Below are 26,917 nucleotides of genomic sequence, written 5' to 3'. Positions count from 1 at the left end.
GCTTTTTCCAAGCGCAGAATACTAAGTTCTAAAACAAGAGTCACAGGTGAAACTTTCTTCTGTTGCTTTTCTTCCCCAAATCAGCTGTGCCTACAGAACAAGGTTCCCTGTCATTCTTACCCTGTAGAGCTAAGAGACCTGCTCTGTGTCTCCTCAAAACATTCATAGGGCTTTAAGACTCTATCTCTGATATGTATCATTTACCTACTCCGTTAATGATAATGTGTAACAACCTAGTAAGTTTCAGAGTAACAGCCGTGTTAGTCTATATTCGCAAAAAGAAAAGGAGTACTTGTGGCATCTTAGAGACTAACCAATTTATTTGAACATAAGCTTTCGGGAGCATGAAGTGAGCTGTAGCTCCCGAAAGCTTATGCTCAAATAAATTGGTTAACCTAATAAGTCTATAACAACTTTTACAGTGTTCAGGGAATGGAAAGCTACTATAAATTGTTTCTATTTGTTCATTCTTATTTTATTTTTATACTAGCTGGATGCTCTTTAAATGTCAGAGTTTTTTTGAGGGGGTAGGTTATAATTTTGAATAGCAAATTAACCGATAAATTTGATCCTTTCTGAAGGGATCCCTGGTGAGCAGCACAAATTAGGATTTCCATCATCTACAATATTCCAGTAGACTAGGAGGAACTGCCTATGTATTAAATTTAGATTGAAAAGTAGGGGTTGACTACAAAAATTAGCCAGATGCAGCCGGATACAGGCACAATGTTACACATTTTGGAGTTTTCTTGCAGGAGGATGCACTGATGTCATTTTATGTTTTGGTAACAACGATAGCTGTCTATTCTAATGGCATGATTTGTGGGTTTGCGGCCAAAGTTTCACAAGTGCTGTTGCGTTTCAAGGGGGGCGGAGGGAGTCGGGATGTAACTTTTTGAAAGGCAGCTAAACTGATTTCCTGTTTCTCGGGTCCCCACACTGGAAGGGCCGGCCAGGAGGGCTGTTATAAAGGGGCTGGATCCGGGCTTTGGTGGTAAAGCTGCGCTCAATTGCCAGCCTCCCTACCTGCAGGCGGCCACAGCGTGGCGCCCGGGCAGGATTCAGCGGGCGGGGCAGAACGAGCCTCGTGGCTGCCTCCTGATTGGCTGAAGAGCCCGGCCCCAGGTTATAAGAGCCACCGCCCGCGGGCGCCGGGCGCTGCCGAGCCTGGGAGCCTGCCCGCGCCGCCCGGAGAGTGCCGAAGCGCCATGCGCCGCGCCAGCCGAGACTACACCAAGTACCTGCGCGGCTCCGAGGAGCTGGGCGGCAGCGCCCCCCACGAGGGCTCGCAGCCGCCGCAGGCAGCGCCGCCGGCCCATCCGCACTCGCCGCCGCCGCCTCCAGCCGCCGCCAGGGCCCTGCTGGTCCCGCTGGTGCTGCTCGGGCTGGGGCAGGTGGTCTGCAGCGTTGCGTTGTTCTTCTGCTTCAGAGCCCAGGTAGCGTCGCGGCACCCTCGCGCCGTGGCTAGGGCGGGTGGCTGGGGCACAGAAGGCGGGAGGGGGGGGCGTGGGTGCTGGGCGCCTCACAGGCTGGGCAGAGGCGGAGGTCAGGTGCACAGACCCAGTGTCTGCGGAGTAACCCAGGGGCTCTGCTCACTGCAGGGGTTGGGTTGTGAGACGCGGGCGGCTGCTTTACGCTTCTTACTGACTCTCCACGTGCTCTTGATCTGAGAGTTGGGGGGAGAAGGGAGGAGGGTTGGAAGAAGGTGGGCTCCGGTCAAGGGTGTCTGGTCCTGGAGGGTGAGCTGGGCAAACTGAGTTTTCTCACTTGGGAAACACGGAGTCTAGTTCAGGACAAGTTAGTTTTACCTACTTCTGTTTTTTACCACTGCCCCGCTGAGTAAAGGGAGCCCTGGAGTGGGCAAGTTTAGAAATAGTCATCAGAATATAATGGTGACATTGTGTCCAGGACATCCAAAACATGCAGGTAAGTGAGAGTTCAGAAAATAAAGGGAATAATTTGAACAAATCTAAACTCGGTTTGTATGTATGTATGACCCTAACAAATAGTAGTTTCCTTGTTGCATAGAACAAATAGGGCCCCTGCCTTTTATTTAAGTTATCATTGTTTCCCCTTTGGAGGATAACTACTTGCAGCCGGGTACAAGAATTGTCCCAGGTTTCTTTTTAGAGGCTACCTTCCTTGTGAATTTGATGCTGCTGCTCTTCACTTGGAACTTGGGTGTGTAATGGCTGGCACAGGGAAAAGGTACCTTCTGTAACTTGTTAGCTCATTTCCCAGGAGGGGAGAATTAGACTGCCCTACTAGGCCACAAAAATATGGCAAAGTAATGTTTTCAATTGGGCAATGCTATGCACATTGGATCTGAGCTGCAGGGAGATAGTGCTTTCTAGTGGTTTAAGCTTTTAGAAAGAGATTATTTTTTGTTCTTGGAAATTACACTACATTGGTTGGATTCACTTACGGTTTTTTTTGCCTGGTACTGTGAACTTTCTCAAAGGAAGTGGGGGGCTGTCGTTTGCTCTTTCTCAGGGGTAAAACAAAAGATTGTGCTCTTGAAGTTTGCAAAAAAGATTACTAGTTCAGAATAGGTGAACTAAAGATGCTGTAGGATCTGATATAAGTTTTACTGTCCAAAAACTGGATATGAGTTTTAATTAGGGTGTTAAGAAGTTTTTATATGTATAGTACGAACACTAGTCTGTCTTCATAGAAATGGTTTTTATTTTATTTTCATTTGAAGTCAGTGAAGAAGTGGAAATCTATTTTTCTTTCAGGTCATACTTTAAGTAGACAGAATTGCTCTTGGGCCCCAGGACAGACTGGATACATTAACAACAAAATCTACTCTAAATCTAGACCACCTACAGATTGGATGTAGTACAATTGCATGCACATTTAAACGAGTGATTGAAATAAAACAAGTGACAGTTCCAAATTTATTGTAATATTGTTTATATTTGTTACTTGCACCTACTTATTTATTCCTGTCTGTTTTCAATTATTGGCAAATGCTTTGTGTTTATTAGTTACTTTTTAAAAGTTATGTATGACCTGTTCCATGTTTATACATACTTAATTGACTATACCTTAGCAGAGTGACAGTTCATTTATGGTACTTATTGTAAAGTAGCTTAGAATTACTTGTTTTCTTGACAATGAAATAGACTAATGTATACAATAACTCGACTTGTAGGGTGAAAAATTATTCTCTCCATTACAAACCCATTGAAACATCTCCATTAAGACATCTTAACTTATAGAAAACACCCAATAGTATGTTTACTTCAAAAACAGGCCAAAAAAAGTCAGGATTCTATATAACTAAATGTATTTTGTTTATTTTGACAAGTAAGTTTAGTTGCAATGACTTCATAGCATGCTAATTAACAATGTGAAGTCTGAGGTTATACAGGTGTAACAAAGGGCAAAATTATTCCCATGGCATACACATTATCCTTTAGTCTGCATAATGTAAAAACAGCAATATAAACATAATTCTACAATTAGAGCCTGATCCTCTAATTGATCTAAAACTCCTATTTATTTTTAAATCTGAACTAGTTCCAAAATATCTGGATGACCCAACTTGATACAAGATTTGCCCAAAATATTTCTCTACAATTTGTAGACACAATGAGACTTCAATATTTTTAATGTCATCTCTCTCTCTATGGATAAATAGAATAGTGCACATAAAATACAAGAGAACGTCATTAATTCACACTATTGAATGGTAACCTCTTCCAGATTTTCAGAAATTTTGATATAGTCAGGAAAACAGAAAATATGCTTCCTGACAAAATGCACTTAATCATGCAGGGCCTGATTCAACTCCTATGAAATCAATGAAGAGACTTCCATTGACTTCACTGTGAATTGGAGCATGACTTTTGAGCAGTATAGCGTTAATTGTTTATGATGCTGATGTACTTCATAGTATACTTATGTACTTTTTAGTATATTTTGTTAGGTAATGACAGCTTAGCAGTAGGAATCTTCAGAGCACTCTTCTCAAAGATGCTGAGCTACTCAGCTAGCTAGTAGTTGTGTGTGGATTGACCAAGTGTGAATTAGAAAGGCTTTACTGAACATTTGGAAAATATACCTTTTAACACAAGACCATTTTACAAGCTTTTTTTCATATACCAAGTCTTTCAGATTTCTGTTCTATTCTGTGAGTAAGCTAACCAACTGGTGGATAAATGAGAACTGGCTTGTGTAATTTATTTGAACTTTCAAAAAGCCTTTGTCAAAGTGCCGAAGAAGAGGCTGTTAAGGAAACCAAGTAATCATAGAGTGAGAGGCGAAGTTCTTTGATAAATTGGAAGCTGGCTAAAAGGCAGAACAGCAGCAGGAATAAATGGTCAGTTTTCAATGTGAGAAAAAGTTAACAGTGGTTCCATACAAGGGCAGATGTTTAATAAACCAAGCCGATTTTAATATTTTATTTAAAACTTTTTTCAATGAAACTGTCATCTTTGGGGAAAAAAAAAGTTTTTTGAAAGTGTTTGGATTTTTTCAATTATAAAACTAAAACTTTTTCCAATTTTCATGGTTTTTGGTTTTGTTCTCCCTTCTCTCCCTTTCCCCCTTTTCCTTTTGGCCACCAGAAGAGGGGAGAGAAGGAGTCAAAAATGAAGTTTTAATTTTTTTCCAGAAAACTTGAAATTTTTAATGAAATGTACTTAACCATTTTTCACCAGCTCTATAAATAAATGTATTTCTTTGTGTGTGGGGTGGGGGGGTTTAGTAGAGTGACAGACTTTACCAATGAGATAATATGTAGGTTAATCAAAGCTGAAAGACTGAGGCACTTCAGTGGGGCATAATGTGCTAGAATGATGGGCCACATGTTGGCAGGTGAAATTTAGTCTTGACAAATGAATGGTAATATATGTCAGATTGAAAAGTATGTACTGTTTGTATGTTTGTAGATTCTAAGTTGTGTAACTGCTCACAAAAAGTGACAATTTGATACTCTGGAGAGCTTAATGAAAACCTCAACTCATTGTGCAGTGGTGGTGTAAAAAAAAAAAAGGCAAGCTAACTGTTAAAATATCTAATAGGATAGAAAAGAATACTGAAAATATTGTAATGACATTCTTTTTACCTGAATATCAACCAACTTCTTGGAAACTATTTTGATATTTTATTTTGCTTGTATGTGTGATTAATTCCCAGTGCCTTTTCTAAAAAGTCTTGTCAATGAGTTCTTGCCTGCAGCTCTCTTCCCCCTTCTCCTCCCGCCTCCACTGCCTCCCCCCACTCTGTGTAATGTCTATTTGGTGACTAACTTTTATAATGTTCCTCTTATTGATATTGTGGATTCCTATAAACTTCTGTTTAGACTTTACTCAGGCAAGCTAATTTTCAAAAAACGTAAAAACGTTATGGGTGTAGCAGTGGCTGGGTGAATATCCCTTGAAAGGCTGCGGCAATCAGCTACATTAACTGACCACCACAAATCAAATGTTCTCCCTGAAGCCCTACAGCTTTCTAACTTTACCAGAATTATTTAAACTAATCCTGCACATGTTTTCAAAGCCATCAGTAGTCACGTACATTTCTCAGCATATCCCCATCAGCCTTTCTAACTACATTTGTGAAGATGTTCTCTGTGCTATTGTCCAATAGCATTTAGTAAATGAGGTACTAAATTAGAGATAATCCAGAAAAATACTTTAATACAATCCACTGTTGATCTTGTTCAAGCAACGTTCCATTTGACACACAAGATTCATTGCCTATTAATGTCTATGAAGTTATGCTGCAGATGAATTTGACTTGCTGTATACTGGATCTGGCCCCTACAAAGTTTGGTCTCCCCTGTTTGTGTTACAACACCCATGTCAACTTTTTTCAGAAGCTTTTATTTTGATTACATTAAAAACTGCAGTAGTAACCTCTTTTCAGTAGTGGTTGCCACTGAAAAGTAAACATATACTTGAAGTTACTATATTGTAGATAAGAATTTCAAGGGGGGGCTATATGAGTTTGAAACCCAACTCCTGGTGAATAGTCCGTATCCCTTAGGCCCCTTTGATAATTCCAGTCTACATGTATTATTCACTGCAGTTTGGCATGTATTAGTAAATATTAATTTGTTCTAAATAGTGATCACTGTGTTCTAAAATTCACTCTTGATCAGAAGTTTTTGTTGTTTGTTTTTAGGCTAGCTTGAATCTTTCACTCTCATGCTTTAGAATGCATATAAAGGAATTCATCTGTGGTTTTTGGCTAGCAATTCTGTATCCTGCTAACCTTACCTCTGGTATTCCATTAAGTTCAATACTTTCTTTAACATGCTTTCCATTGATCACACATTACATTTGCATGACCCTGTGTCCTGTCTTCTTGAGTACGAATGATACATGTTTGTTTTTGTTTGGGTTTCTGAGAGAAGGCTGTTTTATTTTCTATCCTTCAGTATGTGAAATAAATGGTTTTGTGATTCAACTCTAAGATGCAGTACTTACAATATTTTAAGTTCCAGTCACTCTTTTAAATGTAGAAAGAGCTGCTTCAAATTGGATGGCAATAGATTCTAAGCCTATGCTTTGAAATCTTAACATGATATATTTGAATCAATCATAGAAGTTAGAGCCTAACCATACTTTTTAAATCTTCAGTCCATCCCTCTGCTAATGTAGGAGTATTCTCCATGGTACATTTTATAGTGGGTTTTCTAGCTGAGTTTGAAAGTTCCAAGTATGGGGCTTCTACCACATCCCTCAGGTGGCTGTTCCACAGACCAGTATGTCTGGCTATTGAGATATTTTTTCCTGATATTTGGCCTAAGTTTTCCCTTTGTTCATTTCATTGCGTTTCTAGTTGTCATAACCCCCTTGAACCATGTTGAGTAATCCCTCTCCCTTCATGAGGTTTGAACCCTTCAAGTATTTGTAGAATATTATGTTTTCTCCACACACTTGGTTATCACCTAGCCATGCTTATGTGTATTTTGCATCTTTCCTTATAAATTCCTCAAAGCTACTGATCATTTTTGAAGTGCTGTCCTGAACTGCTTCAGTTTGTCAATAAATGTAGTGTGGTGTCCAGAGTTGAAGGCAGTTTTTCTATGTCACATACAAAGCAGAGAGAGAAAATTTACCATTTACAAAATGTTCATCTTTTAAATCTGTTTGACATAAAGACACTGATCCATGTCCTGGCGTCTAAGCCTGATGAATCCATTTTTTTTAATGTTGATATCCAGTGGTTACAGTGGACACGAGATCATTCTCCATGTGATCAGGTTCCAAATTTGCTGATCATTTGTCTGATTCATTCTAAGCTTATTAATTTTCATGATCTCCGTTCCATTTGCTGCACAGGCAAAATATAGAGTCCCTTTCAAGATTTCATGGAAATACTCTGTCCTGTTATCCCATCTCCTACATCTACATATCCCTAGGAAATTTGGAGAAAACCTTTTTTATGCTCCTACTATATCTGAAAGTCCTTATGAGTTTATCTGGTGTGATTTACTTTAATATAAGACATCTGTGTTTTTTGCTTATCATTTACTTATTTTGTGTGAATAGAAGTTTTGTGTGTTGAGAATATATTTTATAGCAGTAAGATTAGTATGATATTGCATTGAGTGGCATACAAGTGTACCTTTCGGTTATACTGAGTTAAGGTCTATTGGACAAACTTAAATTATGGATGTTCTTAAACCTATTTCAGATGGACCCTAACAGAATTACAAAAGAAGACACTCGTTGTTTCACAGCACTTTTAAGACTTCAAGAAAGCACAGATTTGCAAGAGACAACACTGGAAAATCAGGAAACAAAATTAATGTCCGAATCATGCTGGAGAATAAAACAGGCTTTGGAAGGAGTTATGCAAAAGGTCAGTGCACCCTAAGAATTAAACTAATATTTAAACTTAAGTGAGCTTCTGAAAACCTGGAGAGAGAGAAGTTTTAGGGGGGGAAAAAACCGCGTTTCCTGTTTCACATAGAACTAGTGGTTGCATTGTAATCTTTAACATCTTTGGTATTTTGTTGCATTTGTTCATGAACCCCTTGGTAGTGGTTCATCATGTCTGTATGCAGATTAATTGTGCTTTGACTAGCATTTTTTTAAGAGGGGAAAGTTTGGATTCACACTAGGAGGAAAAACAATGTTTGTGGTTAGTTGATTGGCCAATTTGTCCCTCAGGCTAGTCCAAATGGATCCCAGAATTTTGGTTTTGAGAGAGTTAGACTATCTTTTTATCTCCAATCTTCCTGATTGTGTTCCTGATGAGTCAGATGTGACATTCTTTTTCCAAATAAAATTCCCAAGCAGAGGGAAGGTGGTTGGGCAAGCAAAATATTAGATGGAGGGCATCTACTCTCATTTCCTTGTGAAGGGAACAGCGCATCTCTCCTTTTTTTTCCCCCCCCTTTGCCCTCTGTGCGTGAAGTGGGATTCCAGGAATGTGACTCCCCCATGTGTGAGAGATAACCGCTCCTGTTCTTTGCACAGAGAATTCAGTCTTCCACAAGCCAGTTCTCTGTTCTGTGTGGGGATCGTTCTTACTGACGTAGAATGAGAACTATGTAGGCCCAGTAAGGGAGCTGACACCACTGAGTGGAGTGCCGGATAATCTTAGAGCGGTAGGATAGGGGGATAATGAGGACAAACACAAGATAGTTAAAAGTAATGCAAAATATATAGCAGTCCTCTTACTTAACCATATTCTCAGCTACTGTAATGTCTAAAACTACGTAACTTTTAGTGACACAGCTGTGCCGCTACTTTCGGGGGTGCATTTTTTTCACACCTCTGAACAACAAAAGTTTTGTTCAGTTTCCAGTGTGGACAAAGCCTATGTATCTGGTAGAAAGGGGCTAAAACTAGACAACACATCTTTTAATATAATTTTACAACAGTTGCATTGCACACATGGAATTGCACACATGCCCATTAGCAGATCCTTTGTGTTAACGAGTCTGAACAATGTAATGAAGTCTTGATTAGCATGATAACTAGGTAGCTCCTGCTTGGCATCGCAGAGGTAAAGCTTACTCCCAAACACTAAGGGCACGTCTTCACTGGCGGCGTTAAAGCGCTGCCGCAGCAGAACTTGAACACGGCTTGTGTAGCTGCGGCACAGCGCTGGAAGAGAGCTCTCCTAGTGCTCTAAAATAACCACCTCCATGAGGGGCGTAGCTCCAAGTGCTGAGAGTGCGGCTCCCAGAGCTGGTGTACCGTCTCTACTGCCACTTTACAATGCTGAAACGTGCAGTGCTCGGGGGTGTTTTTCCTGTAAAGTGCCAGTGTAGACAAGCTCTAACAGGGAAATTAGTCAGATAAAGTCATTAGCCATAATGGGGGTGTGGGGAGAGGGGGAACTGGACAAATTTGGTGTACCTGTCACAATTACCCAGGTTCCTAAGGGGAATTTATACGTTTTGATCTCCTAGCACATTCATATGAGTATTTTGTGCTATTTCAACCTAATTGCCATCTAATAAAGAATTATTTAAATACCAAGAGTGTTAAATCCTTGACTTCTTTGTTTTATAATAGTCTCGTGTCAGAATCCCTTAGTCCATACTTCTTTGCTGCCTTCATATGTACCATGAATTATACCATAGGTTACATGAATGGTAGAGACTATTTGTCTGAGGATAATTATATAAACTCCCTCAGTTATATGAACTCCTATACATTCCTAAGATTTCAGATATTTGCTCCTTCCTTCCATCCAGCTTGTCTCTTTCAAAGACTGTTGGGAAAATTTGGGCTTAGTTGTTTTTCTTCTAATATTTGCTGAAATCATGCACTGTATACGTTAGAGGGGGGAAAAAAGGAGTTAATGGCAAGCGTTTATATTTATATTCTGTGTGCATATAGTGCATTTCTCTTCCAGGGAGCTCTGTGGATGGAGTGTATAGTTCCAGTAAGTGAATGAGAAGTACTATCTGCTGGTATAATCAACAAAGGCATTGGCTTTAATGGAAGCTGCATGTCCTGTCATCCTGACTAGAGGTTGAATGACTAGGGGTGATTATTTTGGTTGATGGCCATTAATTTAAGTGAACAGTAAAATTTCTCTTGCCAAAATAATCCATTTTTAAATTTATTTGAACGCAGTAAAGGAGAATGTATATATGAGACACTGGGTAACCGGGTCTGCATCCTAGTTCATTTGGCCCTATATGTTGACACTGAGGGAGGTAAGTCAAAATAAGAAAAAGAAATGTTAACTTAGCCTCAGGTGCATCTCTTCAGCTGAATGAGCATATATCCCAGATGTTAAAGGGCCAATGTCAAGGTAAAAATCCTGGGTCGGAGTCTGGTTTGCACCATCTCTGGCAATGCAAAGTGGCTGGAAATTGGCTGGATCTCTTTCTCTGTTGGGTCTAGCCCCAGGTATAAGGGGCATACCAGGGGCATGGATGGAGAGTGCTTTCCTGAGTTCTCTAGGTGCAGTTTCCTATCGGAGAATATTCCCCATGTATGTTTTTAAAATCCACACTTCCTTATTTGCAATACTAATTATACAATAGGTTACTGAAATGCAACACTTTAAAGTCTAATTAACTTCTTGTCATTTATGACTTTTTACTTTTTGCACTTCACTCAGTTTGGCCAATGAAAAGAGACTAATCAGTTTCATGTTCTATGTAGCAGGCTGCATTTTCTAGATTTTTTTGGGTGCACTGGTATGTATCTGCATATGTTCCTTGTATATGTGTGGAGTAGTGTTTACATCCACAACAGGGACTAATCTGGAAGTATTTTAGTGCTCCCACTAAAGTCATTTGGGAGTTCCATTGCAGGGTGGGGCCCAAACATTTCCCCCTTAAAAAACAAAATAAAAAAACCCAACAAAAAAACCAACCCAAAACACTCATTAAAGCATTTTCTAACTAAATCTAATATTTATGCCTATATTACTTGACACGTTCTTGGGTGATGGAACTGTTGCTTAGAGAGCAGCATGTTCAGGGCAGCACATTTAAACTATTGTTTTACAAGCATCAATAATGCATTACGGGGTTGTTCACCTTAAGTGTGGTGATTCCTCATCACAGACCAGATTCTGATCTCAAGTACCTGTGCAATCTGGAGTAACTTTGTCATCATCAGTGGAGTTACCTTAGATTTACACTGAAGTAGCTGAGATCAGAACCACAGCTTTAGGTAGACAAGTAATATAATTTTCTTGTTTTGTGGCTGCATGGCTTGGCTGCTTTTTTTCTTTCATGTAACCCTAAGAGCCCTTTGGCAGTCCAGATACACTGACCACACTTTTTGTAAAGACTACCATAAGTCTGGCAGTAAAGAGAGAACGACAAACACATAGCTGGGGGTCAATCCATGAAGTAACACTTTTTTGGCAGTGCTCCTGGACCCTGGCAGCGTCAGGCCTAAACTAGTCACCCACATGGCAACAAAACACTTCACTGTTAGACCTCCAGGATGGCCCTTATAAAGACTTAACAAACATTCTAAGCACATGTGGTTATTAACAAAGTGCTTCAGAGGCAAGGTTTCAGAGTTAAAAGTTGTCCAATATTTGTGATCCTGATCCTGCAACCTCTTGCAGGTACTGGGAATACTCATATTAAGAGTTACAGGATTGGTGTCTTTAGTGTAGCTTCTGGGGAATTCTTCAAACTGCTGAATTTCCTGCAAGATGATCAGAATCTCTTCCTGGTATCAATTAGTTTTAAATGAACAAAGGTGGTAGCATTAAAGATAGATATACTACAGCAATCCCTTATGGTGCTATTTGGGCATAAGCTTTTGTGGGTAAAAAACCACTTCAGATGCAACTGGATGCCACCGGACTCCTTGTTGTTTTTGTGGATACAGACTAACACGGCTACCCCCTGATACATGTAATATATTTGAATGTCAAAAGGGTCCACTTAAGTTTCAAAAGCCTGGAGGCTTTTTCAAACATATTTACATCCCTTTGTTTGAGACTGTGGGAAGGGAAATTGCACAAAGCCTAAGAGAATAGAATTATACTAAGCTCTAGCATTCATAAATTTAAAATAGCTTTTCTATAAATTTTCATAAGTACAATTAGACTTAGGCTCCTATGTCAGTTAGGCGCTTTTGAAAGTTTTAATTGTTGTAATTTTAGTTCTGATATCTAGCTATCTACCAGAGGCAAAGTGTTGCATCCTTTTGGAAAGCAGAATTTCCAACTCTCCGGGAATATAAAGCACCCTACCCCTTGATGGCTTGTGAAATGTTAGACTAGCAATCTAGTGTAAACCCCCTAAAATAGCCTGCTTTTATTAATGCTAAAATTGCTGTTCTGCTGTGATGATTTTCTGCTGGGCTGTGTGAAAATCCAAGGGGACCTTTACTGAAATAGGCGTTCTGTTTAATAAATAAAATAAAAAAAATTCATAATATACCAGGATAGTCTCAGCAAAGGCTTTATTCTGTTTTATGAAAATAAGACCTTTGTAAATGCATCACATGTTAAAAAATTCATTAAACTACAGATTAATTTGGTTTTGAAATGCTTGCCTGGTTAGCACTGAAGATTTTGGGGCACTTTCATACTTGCTGTAGAGCAGTCTAAGTTGAATTTCTGGCCTATCATTGTGGTGGTTGCTACATGATTATAGTAAGCCCAATCCTAAAAACATGCACTACTGTGAGTAGACCCATTGAAAATGTAGATGTGTCTAAGCGTTTGAAGGATCAGGGCCTTAGAAGGTTTGGGTAGGTGACTGTGACTGACTGCCTCCAAAAATCAAAATATTGTACATTGTAGTTTTCAAAAGGAAATTATAATAAACTATTAAGATCTGGAACATTGCTTATACCTGGGTTTAAGTATACAGAGTAAGACTGAAGTATGTAACTGACCTGAAAATTAACCTATAACTGGGAGTAATCTGGGGTGTTATCTGTGTTCTGTTCCTGCTTTGTGCAAATCCTAATTGTACTCAGTTTGCTGTAAATGTTAGTGAGGTAGAATCATAAAGTGAATACATCTGAGACAGGGTAAATCTCACAGCAAAATGACCAAGTATTATCAACTACAATTGGTTAATATAATAGAAGCATACTAATTGGTTGTTAACTTGGATTGGTTAATTATTAAATCACAGTGTGTTAATACCATGTGCTGTGAAGAGCTTCAGGAGGCACATTAAAAAGCCACTTGCGGCTCATGAACTGCACTCTGAGTATCCCTGGGGTAGATGATCCCTGCCTGGCATTGTGCCAAAAAGGGATTAGTCTCCTGTGTTAGATACTCCTGAAACTACTGCTTGGATTGTAGAAGAGCGCAACTTTGTGAGTGCTTTACTACAGTTCGCTGTACAATGAAAGAAATTAGTCTTTGTTCGGTCTCTCAAGAAGGATGTAATTTGCAGTAAATATACTTCCTAATCAATTGGACAGTGAACTAATCCCTTCAGACAAACAAATCTAGGACTAAATAATCATGTCCCCAAATTACACGGAAGGGGAAAATTACCAAGCAAATACTTCCATGGCTCTGAAGCAACACAATAAAGAGGATTATCCCCTCTAGAGAAGGCAGATGGAGGGTGTGTGTGGCTGGAGCCAAAGGGCACTAATCTCATGGATGCTCTGAAATAAAGGGCATCCTCTCAGAGGTCCTGAACGTTATGCTCCCTAGATCTGTCCTCTCATGGTGGCATGTCCTCTCCAGGAACCTTGTAGCTATTGGCACAAGGGAATATTCAATGCCCACCATTGTTGCTCTTACCCCTTCAAGTGAGGTAACAAGGCTCGTGTGGGTGGCTAAGAGGTTGGTGCTGTCGTTCATATTGCCACAGTAGATTTTTGCTTGCATCCAGTCTTCCGTGTGACTAAGCCACAGCTTGTGCTGACCCACATATTCTAATAACTGGCATGAAAGCAGAAGAACCAGTGAGGGCAAGGGGAGTTAATTATAACTTTCCCACCAACATTGGGGAGGGAATGCTTTGCAACTTCAACAAAAAATAAAATTAATCTGCTACTTTGCTGTACAACTGAGCAGAGAATCTTATCTATAAACTCATCAGCGTTTCAGCAGGCCTACATTACTTTGATAGTCATACTATGACTTTCATGCTGCTGTGGCTTTCCATTTTGGTTTAGCATTTAGACGCCTACCTAATTATGCTCACTTTCCCCTTTCAGCAGATATCTACACACACACACAGAGCACCTTCATTTAATTGTGGTTACAAAGTTACATAAAAGTAACATTTCCTTGATATTTAGAATTGGTGTTACATGTCAAACTCCACAAGATGGCACTAATTCAGAATACAATAGAACAGGAGTTCTCAAACTGGGGGTTGGGACTCCTTAGGGGGTTGTGAGGTTATTAGATGGGGGCTCGCGAGCTGTCAGCTTCTACCTCAATCCCCGCTTAGCCTCCAGCATTTATAATAATGTTAAATATATAAAAATGTGTTTTTAATTTATTGGGGGTGGGGGTCCGCACTCAGTCTTGCTATGTGAAAGGGGTCACCAGTACAAAAGTTTGAGAACCACTGCAATAGAACATTGCAAATTTAGATCAATATTATTTACAACAGATCTCCTAGATATTATTCTCTTGCCAATTCTCAAACAGTAAAAGAAATAATAATGCATTACAAAATGCACTTGATTCATTTATTTTGATAGTCCCTGTCCCAAAGAATTTAGACTAAAGGATAAACGTATAGAAAACAGGGACACGTTGAAAAATCTGACATGAGGGATTGATTATGATGTCCGTATCATAAAACTTCTGATGATCATTTATTTGTATTATTGTGCTATCTAGAGGCCAACTAAGGTTCAAGTTCCTTTGGGCTAGGCACTGTACAAATCCAGTATGACAATCTCTGCCTCAGTGTGCCATCTAATTACACAAGACATGTGGTAGGAGAAGGAAAGTTTTACCCCTGTTTTAGATGGGGAACTGAGGCACTGAGTTTGACTTGCCCAAGCTTGCGAAGTCTGGGGCAGCGCTGGGAACTGTACCCAGAATTCCTGACTCCCAGTTTTGTGGCTTACCCACAAGACACTGCTTCCAGTCATTAAAGTTACAATTTCAGTATCTACTTGTGAAGAAGATCAGGACTGGAATGTTGGGGAGTGACTGTTCAGGAGCAGAGGTGGATATGTGGCAGCTTAAATATCTCTTGGTTGTGCTATGCCTGGCTATAGCCAATACATAGCCTGTTTTCGTTAACATTGAAATTCACTTACAATTTTAATTAACACTTGTCCAGGCTGTTCTTGGGCCTTGTATGACTGTGCAAGGTGCCTTACCCATCTCATTCTTGCATACTTTACCAAGGGCCAGGTACACTTGCGATCCCTTCACTCATTTGTGTGCAGGGACAGCTGCCTGCTGACATCTCTAGGGCACAAGCCCCATCGCAAAGGAAGAAGGATCATTGTCCTTCTGCAACAGCCCACGTAAATGGCTGGTTGTGAAGGAGAGAACTCTCTTCAGCCTCCTAAAACCCATAAAGGGTGATGCAGTTAACATGCTCAACATCCCTGAATTCTTGTGAATGTGACTGCATGCTGCCCCTGTATGGCACGGTCTGGCCCCAGGTATCTAAATTACTCCATATTGCACAATGTTCAGCGTGACAAATATTTACTTTACTTTGCTCGATACTTGGTTGTTCTGATTGTTCATTTACATTTACAGAAATGCATTTGCTCTAAGCACAGTAATAATAAAGGGTTGTAGCCATCCTTTCAGCATGATCTTCAGTTTTCAGACCGTACCCCTGATAATTGTGTAGTCGAAGATACTGTGAAGTAATTATAAACACCATCATTCTATTTTCCTTTTTCAGAAGTATTGGACGTAGTGCCCCCATTATAGAAAGGAGCTGATTCTTGTAAGTTGACCCTTGTGGCCACATTTTATGTCCTGGAAGGTTGAAAACATATATTCCAGACACCTGAATACACAGTGATAAATTATTTCAACATCATGTAATGTAAGCCAATAAATTTTCAGCAGTACAGTACATTACTGGGGACATGACTGTATGGAGTAATAGCTCTTTTTCATTTTAGGAGATACAGCGCATCATTGCTGGAAGAGAGCCACCAAGATCAGGAAAAGGTAACAAGTGGCTTATAATAAGTATTTGAAATCCTACTAAATTTGTTTCTTTGAGTTAATGCAACTTTTTATCTCTAGCTATAATGGAAGCATCATTGTTTGATCTGTCCAAGAGAAACAAACCTGAGAAACAGCCCTTTGCACATCTCATTATTGATGATAAAAATATTCCAGTTGGTAAGTTCACTTTTAATCAAATGTTTCTGTAAAAACATTTTGGCTGCATTACAGAGTTTTGAACAATACATAAAGCCCTGGGACAAAGACTTTCAAAAGTGGCTGATGATCAGGACTAGCAGGAAAATGAAATACAAACGAAGAATGGATTTTAAATTGGAAAGCTGTAATTTTGTTAACTTGAATGGAGGTCTTATCCCCCACATCCAAGTACCAGACATTGGAGTGCAGTGTGATGCTAAATGGCCTCTGTGCCAATATCCAGGTTTGAGTCTAATCCTTAGGACTCAGCACTCCTCTGGATTTTCGTGCTTTTTCCTTCCAGGGGGAATGAGGGTAGACATGAAGGGCACCTCAGTCTGGAAGGCTTAAGGTTTCCTCTTCTTCTGCCAGGCTAACTGGGGCCACCATTCTGGGTATTATGTTTACTCCTGGGAACTGGCCTCTTTAAGCCTCTCACTTGCACTAGACTGCAAATATGGTGGTGCCAGCAGATAGCTTGCCCACACCACACTGCTGGGTATCTGCCTCCCATCAGTCCAGTCTGTAAGTTCTCCCAACCACATCAGTCTGTGTGTCTGATAAACATGCCCATTTTCCCTGTAATGCTCAGGAACACCCTGAATCTTCAGCATGTCATCTCTGTGCCATCAGTGTTCACAAAGACTCGGGTGACCCTTTTGGTTCACATTCTTCCAGGCCCAATCCACAGAAGCAGGCTTGATTGCTTCAATCATACCCACCTTGTGAGCATTTCCGTACAACCATGGTTGGTAACCAGCAACAGCTGGGTACTCTGGCTGATGTTCCTGTTAGCTCACAAGTCTCAAATCCACCCCCATCTAAAACCCAAGATCATTTTCCCTTCAGTGAATATTCAAGACATAGATGTGATTTGCCCATCAGGGAGCGCAGAAGAGGCATGGGCTTGGCCTACAACATGCTCCTCCTCCTAAATCATTAGAGACAGACAGCTCTGTCCCGAAAACCCATCTGTGACTTGCCTGCTGTTTTCCTTTCCTCTTGTGGGATCAGTGCACTATCAGGTGTCTGCAAATCCAGACATCTGCCCTTGTTCCCATTGTAGGGCCGGCATAGGCTAGAACATTCCAACCACAAGAGTCAAGCCACCTGGACGCTTCAGCTAATCAAATGCCTCAAATGTTGCTGCACTGGTCATGAAGGAATGCATACCAAAGTTTGCTGGATTGCACCTTACACACAGACTAACACCTTTCTCAGTATTGCAGCAAATGGATATCTGGTCAGGTAGCTGCCATCTCCATGTGCAATACAACATCTGGCTCTTTTGCAGGGCCAGAAATGTTCCTATGGTTTTCATTGGACATACCTGTTCATCTGGGTATTCTCTTAGCTCTGTTATGGCTCCCCACTTCTGCTTGTTCTGACTTCAACCCTTATTTCACCTTCCCCTCTGCCAGTCCAGTTCATGTCCGGACTGTCCCTTAGTTTCCTAGGCATGACCCGACCAACACTAAACGCTGCAAATGCTCAAAGAGCAATGCCTCTTCTCTGCCAAGAACATACTGTAGAGGCAAAGCCTCAACTGACCTAAAAGATCTGTATAGTTATCTGTTGCCTGGCAACTTCTGTGCAGCCTTCACATTTGGACCAGCCTTCCCAGAGCTTCTTGACCAAGATTCCTCTAACAGATCAGCAAATCTCACCAGCCTTTAATGAAATGACAGGCCGGGGAGATTACCTGATGTGGTGGATGCTACCAGTCTGTGGTGTACTAACAACTCTCTATATCTAGTCACTTGAAACGGATGCTGAATGTCAGTGAGGCACTGGAATTTTCTGCCAGTCCTAGCAATGTTAGGAGCCAGGGCTCTAGATAAAAAAAAAAAATCATTGGCAGTGGGTCTTTGGTGAATGGTGTTATCTCCCTGAATCCATACTATTGTCAATACTGGGAACATGTTCTTTGTTGAACATCAGAATATTTTTCAACAAAGAATACAGATGTCTTTAGCTGCATTGCCCATGGCAACCTTGCAGATTTCTGTTAATGCAGTGGACCACTGCCAGGTTGTCCCACCAAAAATGAACCTATTGGTTACTAAATTCTTCACCCCAATGGTGACTGCCACCAATACTGGAAGAAAGTCCAAAAGAGAGATCTCTCAGTATACTTCTTTCTAACCTCTCCTCAAGCCATCTCTGGGCACACCAAGTCCTTCAGTCATATGTTCTAAGTCCAACTACGTCTGGCACATCTCCTTGTATTTGTAAATGTGAACCTAGCATCCAATGGGATCACCAAAATGATACTCCCTAAAACTATTCCAAAAATTCCTTCCATGCTATCAACTATTCCTTCATTTTTTTTTTTAAAATCCCCCTTACAAAGCATTGAGGTTTCTTAACTCTTAAGGTGGCTGCTTCCAGGTATGCACAAAAGCCATACCCAGAATCTGCCAGTTTACACACACTTTAAACAACCCATATTTACCTATAACCACTTTGGAATAACTTAGGACCTTGATCACCTGTACTACCACCCTAAATTATGCAGTTTTACACCTTCCATTGATTGTTTGATTCCCAAGTATATCGGCTTTCATGGGAGGAGTGGGGGAGCAGGGATTTTGAGTGCCTTAGTTTGTGAGTCCCCAGTATGAGAACTTAAAAGGGCCTAATTTTCACACCGTGCTGAATATTCACCCTCTTAAATTGGACCCTTTTAAAGGTATCTCAAGTTGAGGACCCCAGAATTCGAGCCCTCTTGAAACTCTTGGCCTGAGAGCTCCACTAATTTGACCACCTAGAAAATAAGGATCTTGTTCCTGTACAGTTACTACAGAGCTAGAATGATGTATGAATCACTCTCAAATCTACTGTGATTAAGTCATACCCTAGAGTCTTGTATTCATTCAAGCTTTGAGTTAAGCCTGTAAGCACATAATTTTGTATGTTAAAGCTTTTTATTACGTAAGTATTTGGAGTATTTTCCCACTTGCTTATTTTATGTACCTTAAGTACAATATATGTTATGCTGTAGCAAAAATACACAATTATGGTGATTTTTTTAGTTTTCCTTTATCTCAAGCTAAAACTATGTTTACTTTTTATTGCCTGTGTTTTCATGAAATTTGCTGTGCCCAGTAAATTAAATGTGGAAGAAATATGAAGCTGTCATGCAGGGGAGAAGGAGAACCTACTACTGAACTTTCCAGACTTAGTTTTCAGATACTGTTGTCTCTTTATTACAAACGTTGTCATGGTTCCCAGCACCATAATCTGGCTGAGTTTACATGGTAGACACTTTATGTGCAAGGAGCTAATATCCCATGTACCCCACAATGTTAAAATGCATTGATGAAGAAGACTAGTAAACCAAATAAGAAAACTGATAAGCCAGGATAAAGAGGTGTATCTTACACCAGTTAACGAATGCGCCCAACCTTAGGGTTATGTGTATTTCCAATAGTAGTGAATTCCATTGGCAAAGGGGAAATCTCTCCCCCTCTCCTATGTGATTTGACACACATTACCAGCAGATAAGTTAGGCAGGTCTACACATAGTCCATGTAAAAACATGCTTATTTTTTCCCCTCCCTCCAACCTCCACCCATGTTTGTTACATCCACTTGTTGCATTATATTGACCAAGATAAGCTTTTCTGGGCAGGGACGGTCTTCTTTAACTACATGTACTAGGCACTGTGCAAACAAAGGAGCCTTACTGTGGCTTCCTGGTGCTACTGCAGTACCACTAATAGGGCCCTGGTTTGAAGACTGCCCTGCCTCTCGTTCCTGTGAACCTCACCTTTGGGACAGTTGCCTGTGTTCATATGGGACACTAGTGGGTCAGAGGGAGAGGTCATTGGAGGCAGGTGGTTGGCAGGACAGTAGGGCTTTGTGCGTGGTAACCATGTTTTATTTATTCGGTGCCAGAAGTGTGTGTGGCTCTTTAAAATCAAAAAATCCCTCCACCAAAGAGCTCCCATCTGTTAATTGTTAACCAGAACCCTGAACTGCATACAGAAGTGTACTGCCCGCCCATGCAGTGTGTGATACACAGATGTATTTGCTCCTCCACCTATCTGGATTGGTAGGAGAAATAGATTAGCATAAAGTTAGGCAAGTGCAAGTAGAGCAGCAAGCAGAGGTCGCTGGGAGTCATTGACACTGTCAAAATCAGCTGAGAGATTGAGAAGAACAGACAAGAGGATCATAGATTTGGCCAGGAAGAGGCCATTGATTTTATAGTGTCTTTAATGGAGTGGAGAGATGGCAAGCAGACTTTAGGGGAGTTGGAGGAAAGAAAGTTTAGATAGCGTATGTGGGAAAGCACATTCTAGGATGGGGTGGCCAAACTTACTGTCCCTCTGAGCCACATACAACAATTGTCAGAAGTTCAAGAGCTGGGGCATGCATACCAGGGCTCGGGGTTTCAGTCCTGCAGGGAGTGGGAGGTCGGCGCTTCAGCCCAATGGGAGGCACCTACTCTGGCTCAGGGCTTTGGCCCATCAGGCATACCATGCGGGGCTGAAGCCGTCGGACTCCCCTCCCCACTGAGCAGAAACCAGAGGCGACGGGGGGCGGGAAGTGTCACGGGAGGGGGTCACATGGCCCCCCAGATTTTTGCCAGGGTTTGCTGGCCCTGCTCAGTTACATGGTGCTGCTGGGCCCTCTCCCTGCATGGTCACTGCAGCAGCTTTGGCCCTGGGGAGAGGCAGCGGCTAACAGCTGGGAGTTGCAAGGAGAGCTGCTGCCTCTCGTCATGGAGCTAAAGCAGTGACCCTTCTCTGCAGCTCTCAACTGTTTGCTGCTGCTTTTCCCTGGGGCACTATCACCTGGGAACTGCAGGGGGAGAGCAATGAGGGTAGTGGGGGGGCATATCTGGTGGGCGTGACTCAAGCTGTTGCAGGGGACCTTTAAATTGTGCCCCCCCACTCTCAGTAGGCACCAGTTTTCTCTGGCAGAAGCCCCTAACACCACCACTCCACCGCAGGGCAGAAGTCCCAAGTTCCCCCCAGTCTGGTAGGTGGAGAAAAGGGGGACTGGGGGGCTCCATGAGCTGCACTTTAACTGTAAAAGTCACATGCAGCTTGTGAGCCATGGTTTGGCCACTCCTGTTTTAGGAGTTTGGAGACAAAGGATTGAGGGAGATGGGTAGTAACTATAAGTCCAAAAAAAGAAAAAAGATGAAGAAAAGGTGCTAGATTAGAGTGAGGTTGACCATAAAGGTGAGGGAGAAGATATGGCATGGAGTGAGAAAAGTCAGGATTTGGGATTAGTTTGGATACTATGAAAAATCTCTCTGAAATTAGAAAGAGGAAGGGAAGACTAGGAGAGGCAGAGAAAGACAGCTTTGTTTAGAGAACGTCTGTTTTGGCTTTCAAGATACTTTGAGAATCTCAGCTGAGTCAGGGAAATTATTAGTCATGGGAGCTGCAGATGCAGGAGTCTCAAGAAGTAGATTTATTTAGCAAGGTAAAAGGCAGAGGTGAAGGAGGAAGAAACGTACCTGAAAGTACAAAGTCATTGTGAACTTTCTTCAGAGGTGCTTTGCAGCATGAGAACAGGAAATGGGGAGGGGAGAGCATGAGACGAGAAGACAAGGTTACTGTTCAGTGGGACAGGCACTGTGGGAGTGGGCACAGAAGAGTGTGTGGTGTTGGAATCAACAGATGAGAGGGGGAGAGATGAAGGAGTTGAGTACTGTAGAAAAGCTAAGTGAGTCAGTCTTGAAATGAGTACATGCTTGGGTTGGTAGTGAGTAATATTGAAACATATTATGTGGTGATGGAGAGCGGTACTTGGTAAAGTCCCGATTCGCTATCAAGACAGTGGTTACCCTGATTATATCAGAACTATACATTATATTAATACTAACCAAACCATTTAAGAATAAATAGCTAAGGAGAGCAGACATTTTTCCTTGGCCAGTGCAAAATCCACTCTGAAGTACGTTAAACATGTTTTTTAGTTGGGACAGTTTTTAGCAATTGATTCCATGTAGGATTTGCCTGATCTGATTATTGGTGAAACAAACCTCCTGTCCTGATTCATGCTAATAGCTGATGCTCCAGAGTAAGGGTGGGTAGGAACAGCTAGCTGTATTCACAAGGGGAGAGGAAACTTATTCCTGTCCTTTGTGGCAATTGGCTTATATCCTAAAGCCTGAGACTTATTTGACCTCATCTTAGCCTTTTGGCTACAGTGTCTCTCTCCCCTTCACTTTGACTCTTTACCTTAGCTTATATAGCTACCTTTGTTACTGACACTAAAAATCCAGCCATGGTATCTCTCAACTTTGTAGAAAATGTTTGTGAGCAAAACTAACATTCTGCTAAACCCTTTTTCCCTAGGCACACGCAAAGTGAACCTTACATCCTGGCATCATGACAAAGGCCAGGCAAACTTATCGAATATGACCTTCCGTGATGGAAAACTAATAGTCAATCAAGATGGGTTTTACTACTTGTATGCCAACATTTGTTTTAGACACCATGAAACTTCAGGAGACCTAACTAGAAGAGGGCTTCAGCTGATGGTGTACATGATTAAAACAAACCTTAAAATAAGACACTCTGATGTCCTGATGAAGGGAGGAAGCACCAAATATTGGGCAGGAAATTCAGAATTTCATTTTTATTCTGTAAACATAGGAGGATTTTTTAAACTAAAGTCTGGAGAAGTAATAAGTATCCAGGTATCAAATCCATCATTACTGGATTCATCTCAAGAAGCAACTTATTTTGGGGCATTTAAAGTAAGGGATATAGACTGAGTCTTGATATTTCCTGTAAATTAATATGTATTTTTTAGGACTTTAAAAAAAAAAGTTTGATCATTATATAGCTGGGCCAGAGACTACTGGGAGACATGATTGAAAAAAACCTTTAGGGCCCAGTTGCAGTAACTGTAGGCAGAATATCACTCTTCAGGTTGAATTTTGCTCTAGGATTACTTCAGAGGGATCCCCAGAAAAACATATTAGGACAAAATTACACAATGGGCCTGATTCTGATCTTACACCAGTTTCATACCTGTATAACTCCACTGGCTCTACTGATTTTACACTGACATAACTGAAATTTGAATCAGGTCTGATGTTCTTACATCTTTGAACTGCTAATTATAAATTCTGCCCTGACATGCTGTTACCCTGTTGACTTCAGTGTAAATATAGGACAGGGCAGAATGTGGCCATAGCATTCATTAGGGGCTCAGTCTTAAAAGTGCTGAGTGCTCTGGCCCTGATCTAGCAAAATAACTGTTTGTAGTAAACTTAAGTATGTAACTAGTCCGATTTAAGCAAGTGGGCTATGCAGATACTTAGTGAAGCATGTGCTTGCTTGTTTTGCTGAATTTGGACTAGAGTGGGTCATTCCTGTAAGGGCTGACCATGGTTCACACCATATGTGTTGTAGCTAATCAGGTACTACATTTGGATTATTTAGAAAGGGCTCTTTTAGGAGATCTGACTTTACATTTTACTTGCAGTTATAGAAGACTAATTGCAAGTCTGATTAATTATCATTGCACATCCAATTACAAATGAAGAAATCTGAAGTGTTAAATTCCTTTGAACTGTTACATTGTGCCGGAACCTGCAAATACTTTTTTAAGAGGCAAAATATGTATTTTTATAGTCTGTAATATCTAAAGTTATATTTCAGATGTAATGTTTTGTGCAAAAAAATTGTAAATTATATTTGTCCTATAGTATTTGATACAAAATATTTAAAATCTCTTGCTGTTTGTATATTTAATGTTTTTAAACTGTTTTTAATGTATGTTTAACTGGTGCACTTTGTTAATCCCAATGGGAAAAATTGCAGCTAAAAGATTGTTTGCAATTAGCAAATGTAATATATTGTTTCTTTTTAACTTAATAGATTTCTGTTAAACTTTTCAGTATTATAGAAAACCAAACTGTCATGAAAATTATACCAGAAGGTTGGTCACCAGATCCCTTTCAAATTGGGAAGGTAAAAAAAAGTACATAATGGGACATAGAAATCTGTCAAGAGTATTTATGTAATTATTGAACATGCATTTTTTCCTACAGCAAATTGTAAATCCTGTAGTAGAATTTTTGTACAACACCAAACATGTGTTTACACCTCCTCAGAGGTTTATTTACTGAAGCAACCAAGCTGAATTCAGTAGAAATTATTTTATATTGTACAATAAACATTTCTTTTGAATGTTAATATTTTGTTACAAAATATATTTCTGAAGAAAAGAAACTGTGGCTTATTTTTTTTCCTCTTTCATTTTTGTGCTTCTGTGAGTGACTGAAGTCTGAACCTGGCAAGTGGCAGTGGCCGGGGGGTACAGGAACCCAAGCCCTCCCTTCTCCACTGGGTTCCAACCCAGGGCCCTGCTCCCTGGGTCACTTCCTATTGTGGCTTCAGTTCCTCCATTAGCGCCACTGGTCCGCATCTGGATTTCCCCGGTGTCCCCTCAGGTTGCTCTCCAGAGGGTTTTCCTCTATCAGTTGTGGTCCATCATTCCTGTCCCCCAAGGGTTAAGGGCCTGTGGTGGCTTGGTGGTGGGGCCTGGTCCTGGCCATGTTTAGCCCCAGCAGGGTGTTTGCTGGAGCTTTTAGCACATGACTGCTCTCCTGCTCTGTCTGCCTCGAGACTGAGCTGAGCTGCTCCCTTTTGGGCATGCTCCCAGGGGAGGCTGAGCCCAACAGGTAAAGCTAGGCAAGTCCTTCAGGCTCAGAGCTGCTCATTAACTCTTAGTTCACCATCACACATCCTCCCTCTCAGGCTAGGACCTAGCAGTGGGTCTTTCTCCTCTATTCTGAGGGGGCAAAATGGGCATTTGCATGTGCCCTTCCCAGGTGGTGGCAGTAAGGTACTCTTGATCTGTTTCAGAGTAGCAGCCGTGTTAGTCTGTATATGCAAAAAGAAAAGGAGGACTAGTGGCACCTTAGAGACTAACCAATTTATTTGAGCATAAGCTCAAATGATGAAGTGAGCTGTAGCTCATGAAAGCTTATGCTCAAATAAATTGGTTAGTCTCTAAGGTGCCACAAGTCCTCTGTTTCTCTCGATCTGGGCACTAGTGTTCTCAGTTGGCTAAACTGTACGAAGAAGGGCATGGTCCATAATGAGTAAGGAGGAGTTCCCTAGTAGGTAATTGCACAGGGCAGGGGTAGTTAATAAGTGGGCTGCAGGCCAAATCCGGATTGCCAGATGCTTTTCAATGGACTGCACAGACTGAAGCTGAGCCAGAGCTGGAACTGCAGAGCTGTGCTGCTCCCCAATGCAGGGCTGCTGTGGCTGGGCCAGGCTGCGGGGTGCTATCGTGTCCCCGGGTGGCTGCTTGCGCAGCCACAGCAGCCCCACCAGCAGCAGTGCAGGCATGGGGGTGGGGGAGAGGCAATGTTTGGTGGGGGGGAACGTCTCCATGTGCACACCCCTGCAGGCAGCCTTTGTCTCTGCTACACCCTGCCCCTCCAATCAGGGAGCAATAAGGTATCACATGCTCACTCTGCAGCCCAATCAGATGGCAGCACTGTAGGGGCTGTAATTCACATTCTCTGCTTTCTGTGGAGATGGCAGGGCCAGCTGCACTGTAGAGCCATGACTGGGTAATCTGGCTGGTACGTGCTCATCTGGGTCCTCCAGCATCCATTTGTGCTGGGGTACTGAGCCTGGCCTTGTGCCCTCTGTCCTTCAGTGGTTCCTGGAGCACCAGCCTTGTATCCTCCCTGGTGCCGTGCTCCCCCTCACCTCCCGGGAGCCCTCCTGTCCCAACTGGCCTCTCACACTCTCCAGTCTGCCTCCACTCACCTGCTTCTGCCACATCTCGGCCTCCCAGCACCTCCAAAGGGCTGCTATTTGGAGTCTCCTTCCTGCCCATCTGCTGTCCCAGCGGCCAAAGGGGCATTGCAGTGCTAGCTGGATCATAGTCCAATAGCTTCACCTTTTTGGCTCTAAGCTCAAAAGTACTCTCTCTGCTTGGCTGCCTAGATCCACAGCCTATATCAATTCCTCCTGCCCCTATCTCTGCTACTTGGTTCAACTGGGGACATGGGGAACATTTTTTGGTGGGGGAATGAGTGGCAATGCCACATGGCTAAGGTCAGCCCTGTGTGTCCCTTTTTCAGTTTAGGGAAATATGGTTACCCTACTCTCTGGGCAGGAGCTGGTGGGTGACCGGGGGGAGGAGGGTTATATGCCTATGATAATTTTATTTGACAAAACCGAAGTTTATATTCTTTGTAAACTCAAAACCAATTCAAAACTTAAGTTTTTCTAAAAGTATTTTAATGCTAATATTTGCATATATTTGACATTTTATCTTAATACTTAAAGTCTCAGATGTATTCCATCTTTCTTAGAGGTTATTTTTAGATTATATAGTGGTTTGATTTTATTTTTCATTTAATGCACTCAAAATATAGGCAACTGGCTGGGTATAAGATTGTGTAGTGTGTTTGTTCACACTGCTCATGGCCCTGTTCAACAATGTTTTTCTGGAGTCTGGACCTTGACTATATCTTGACCAAGAAATTTGGATCTTGACAAAAAATAAACTACCCCTGGCTAGGGTCTCTCTGGCCTATTTCACAGCCAAGGCCTCCTTCTTGAGCATCGAATAGTTCACCTCCTGTGGGAACAGCTTCCTACTCAGATATATCAGATGTTCCTCTTTTACCTCTTGGAATAACACATCGCCAAGACCCACTTCTGCCTTGTCCATCTGAAGAA

At 41.5% G+C, this 26,917-nt stretch overlaps 1 protein-coding gene across 1 annotated transcript; it reads left to right on the top strand.

Moving 5' to 3' along the window:
* The first annotated feature begins 1,117 nt into the window (after nt 1-1,117).
* TNFSF11 (TNF superfamily member 11) lies at nt 1,118-24,372 on the top strand. Its single transcript, XM_073345529.1, has 5 exons — nt 1,118-1,436; nt 7,654-7,821; nt 15,987-16,035; nt 16,114-16,212; nt 22,553-24,372. Exons 1-5 carry the CDS (start codon nt 1,209-1,211, stop codon nt 22,972-22,974), a joined length of 966 nt encoding a protein of 321 aa, XP_073201630.1. The 5' UTR covers nt 1,118-1,208; the 3' UTR covers nt 22,975-24,372.
* Nucleotides 24,373-26,917: the final 2,545 nt, after the last annotated feature.

This window comes from Lepidochelys kempii, chromosome 1 (genome assembly GCF_965140285.1).
Source record: "Lepidochelys kempii isolate rLepKem1 chromosome 1, rLepKem1.hap1, whole genome shotgun sequence".
In the NCBI taxonomy this organism is placed as follows: domain Eukaryota; kingdom Metazoa; phylum Chordata; order Testudines; family Cheloniidae; genus Lepidochelys; species Lepidochelys kempii.
This window is presented reverse-complemented; position numbering and strand designations above follow the sequence as displayed.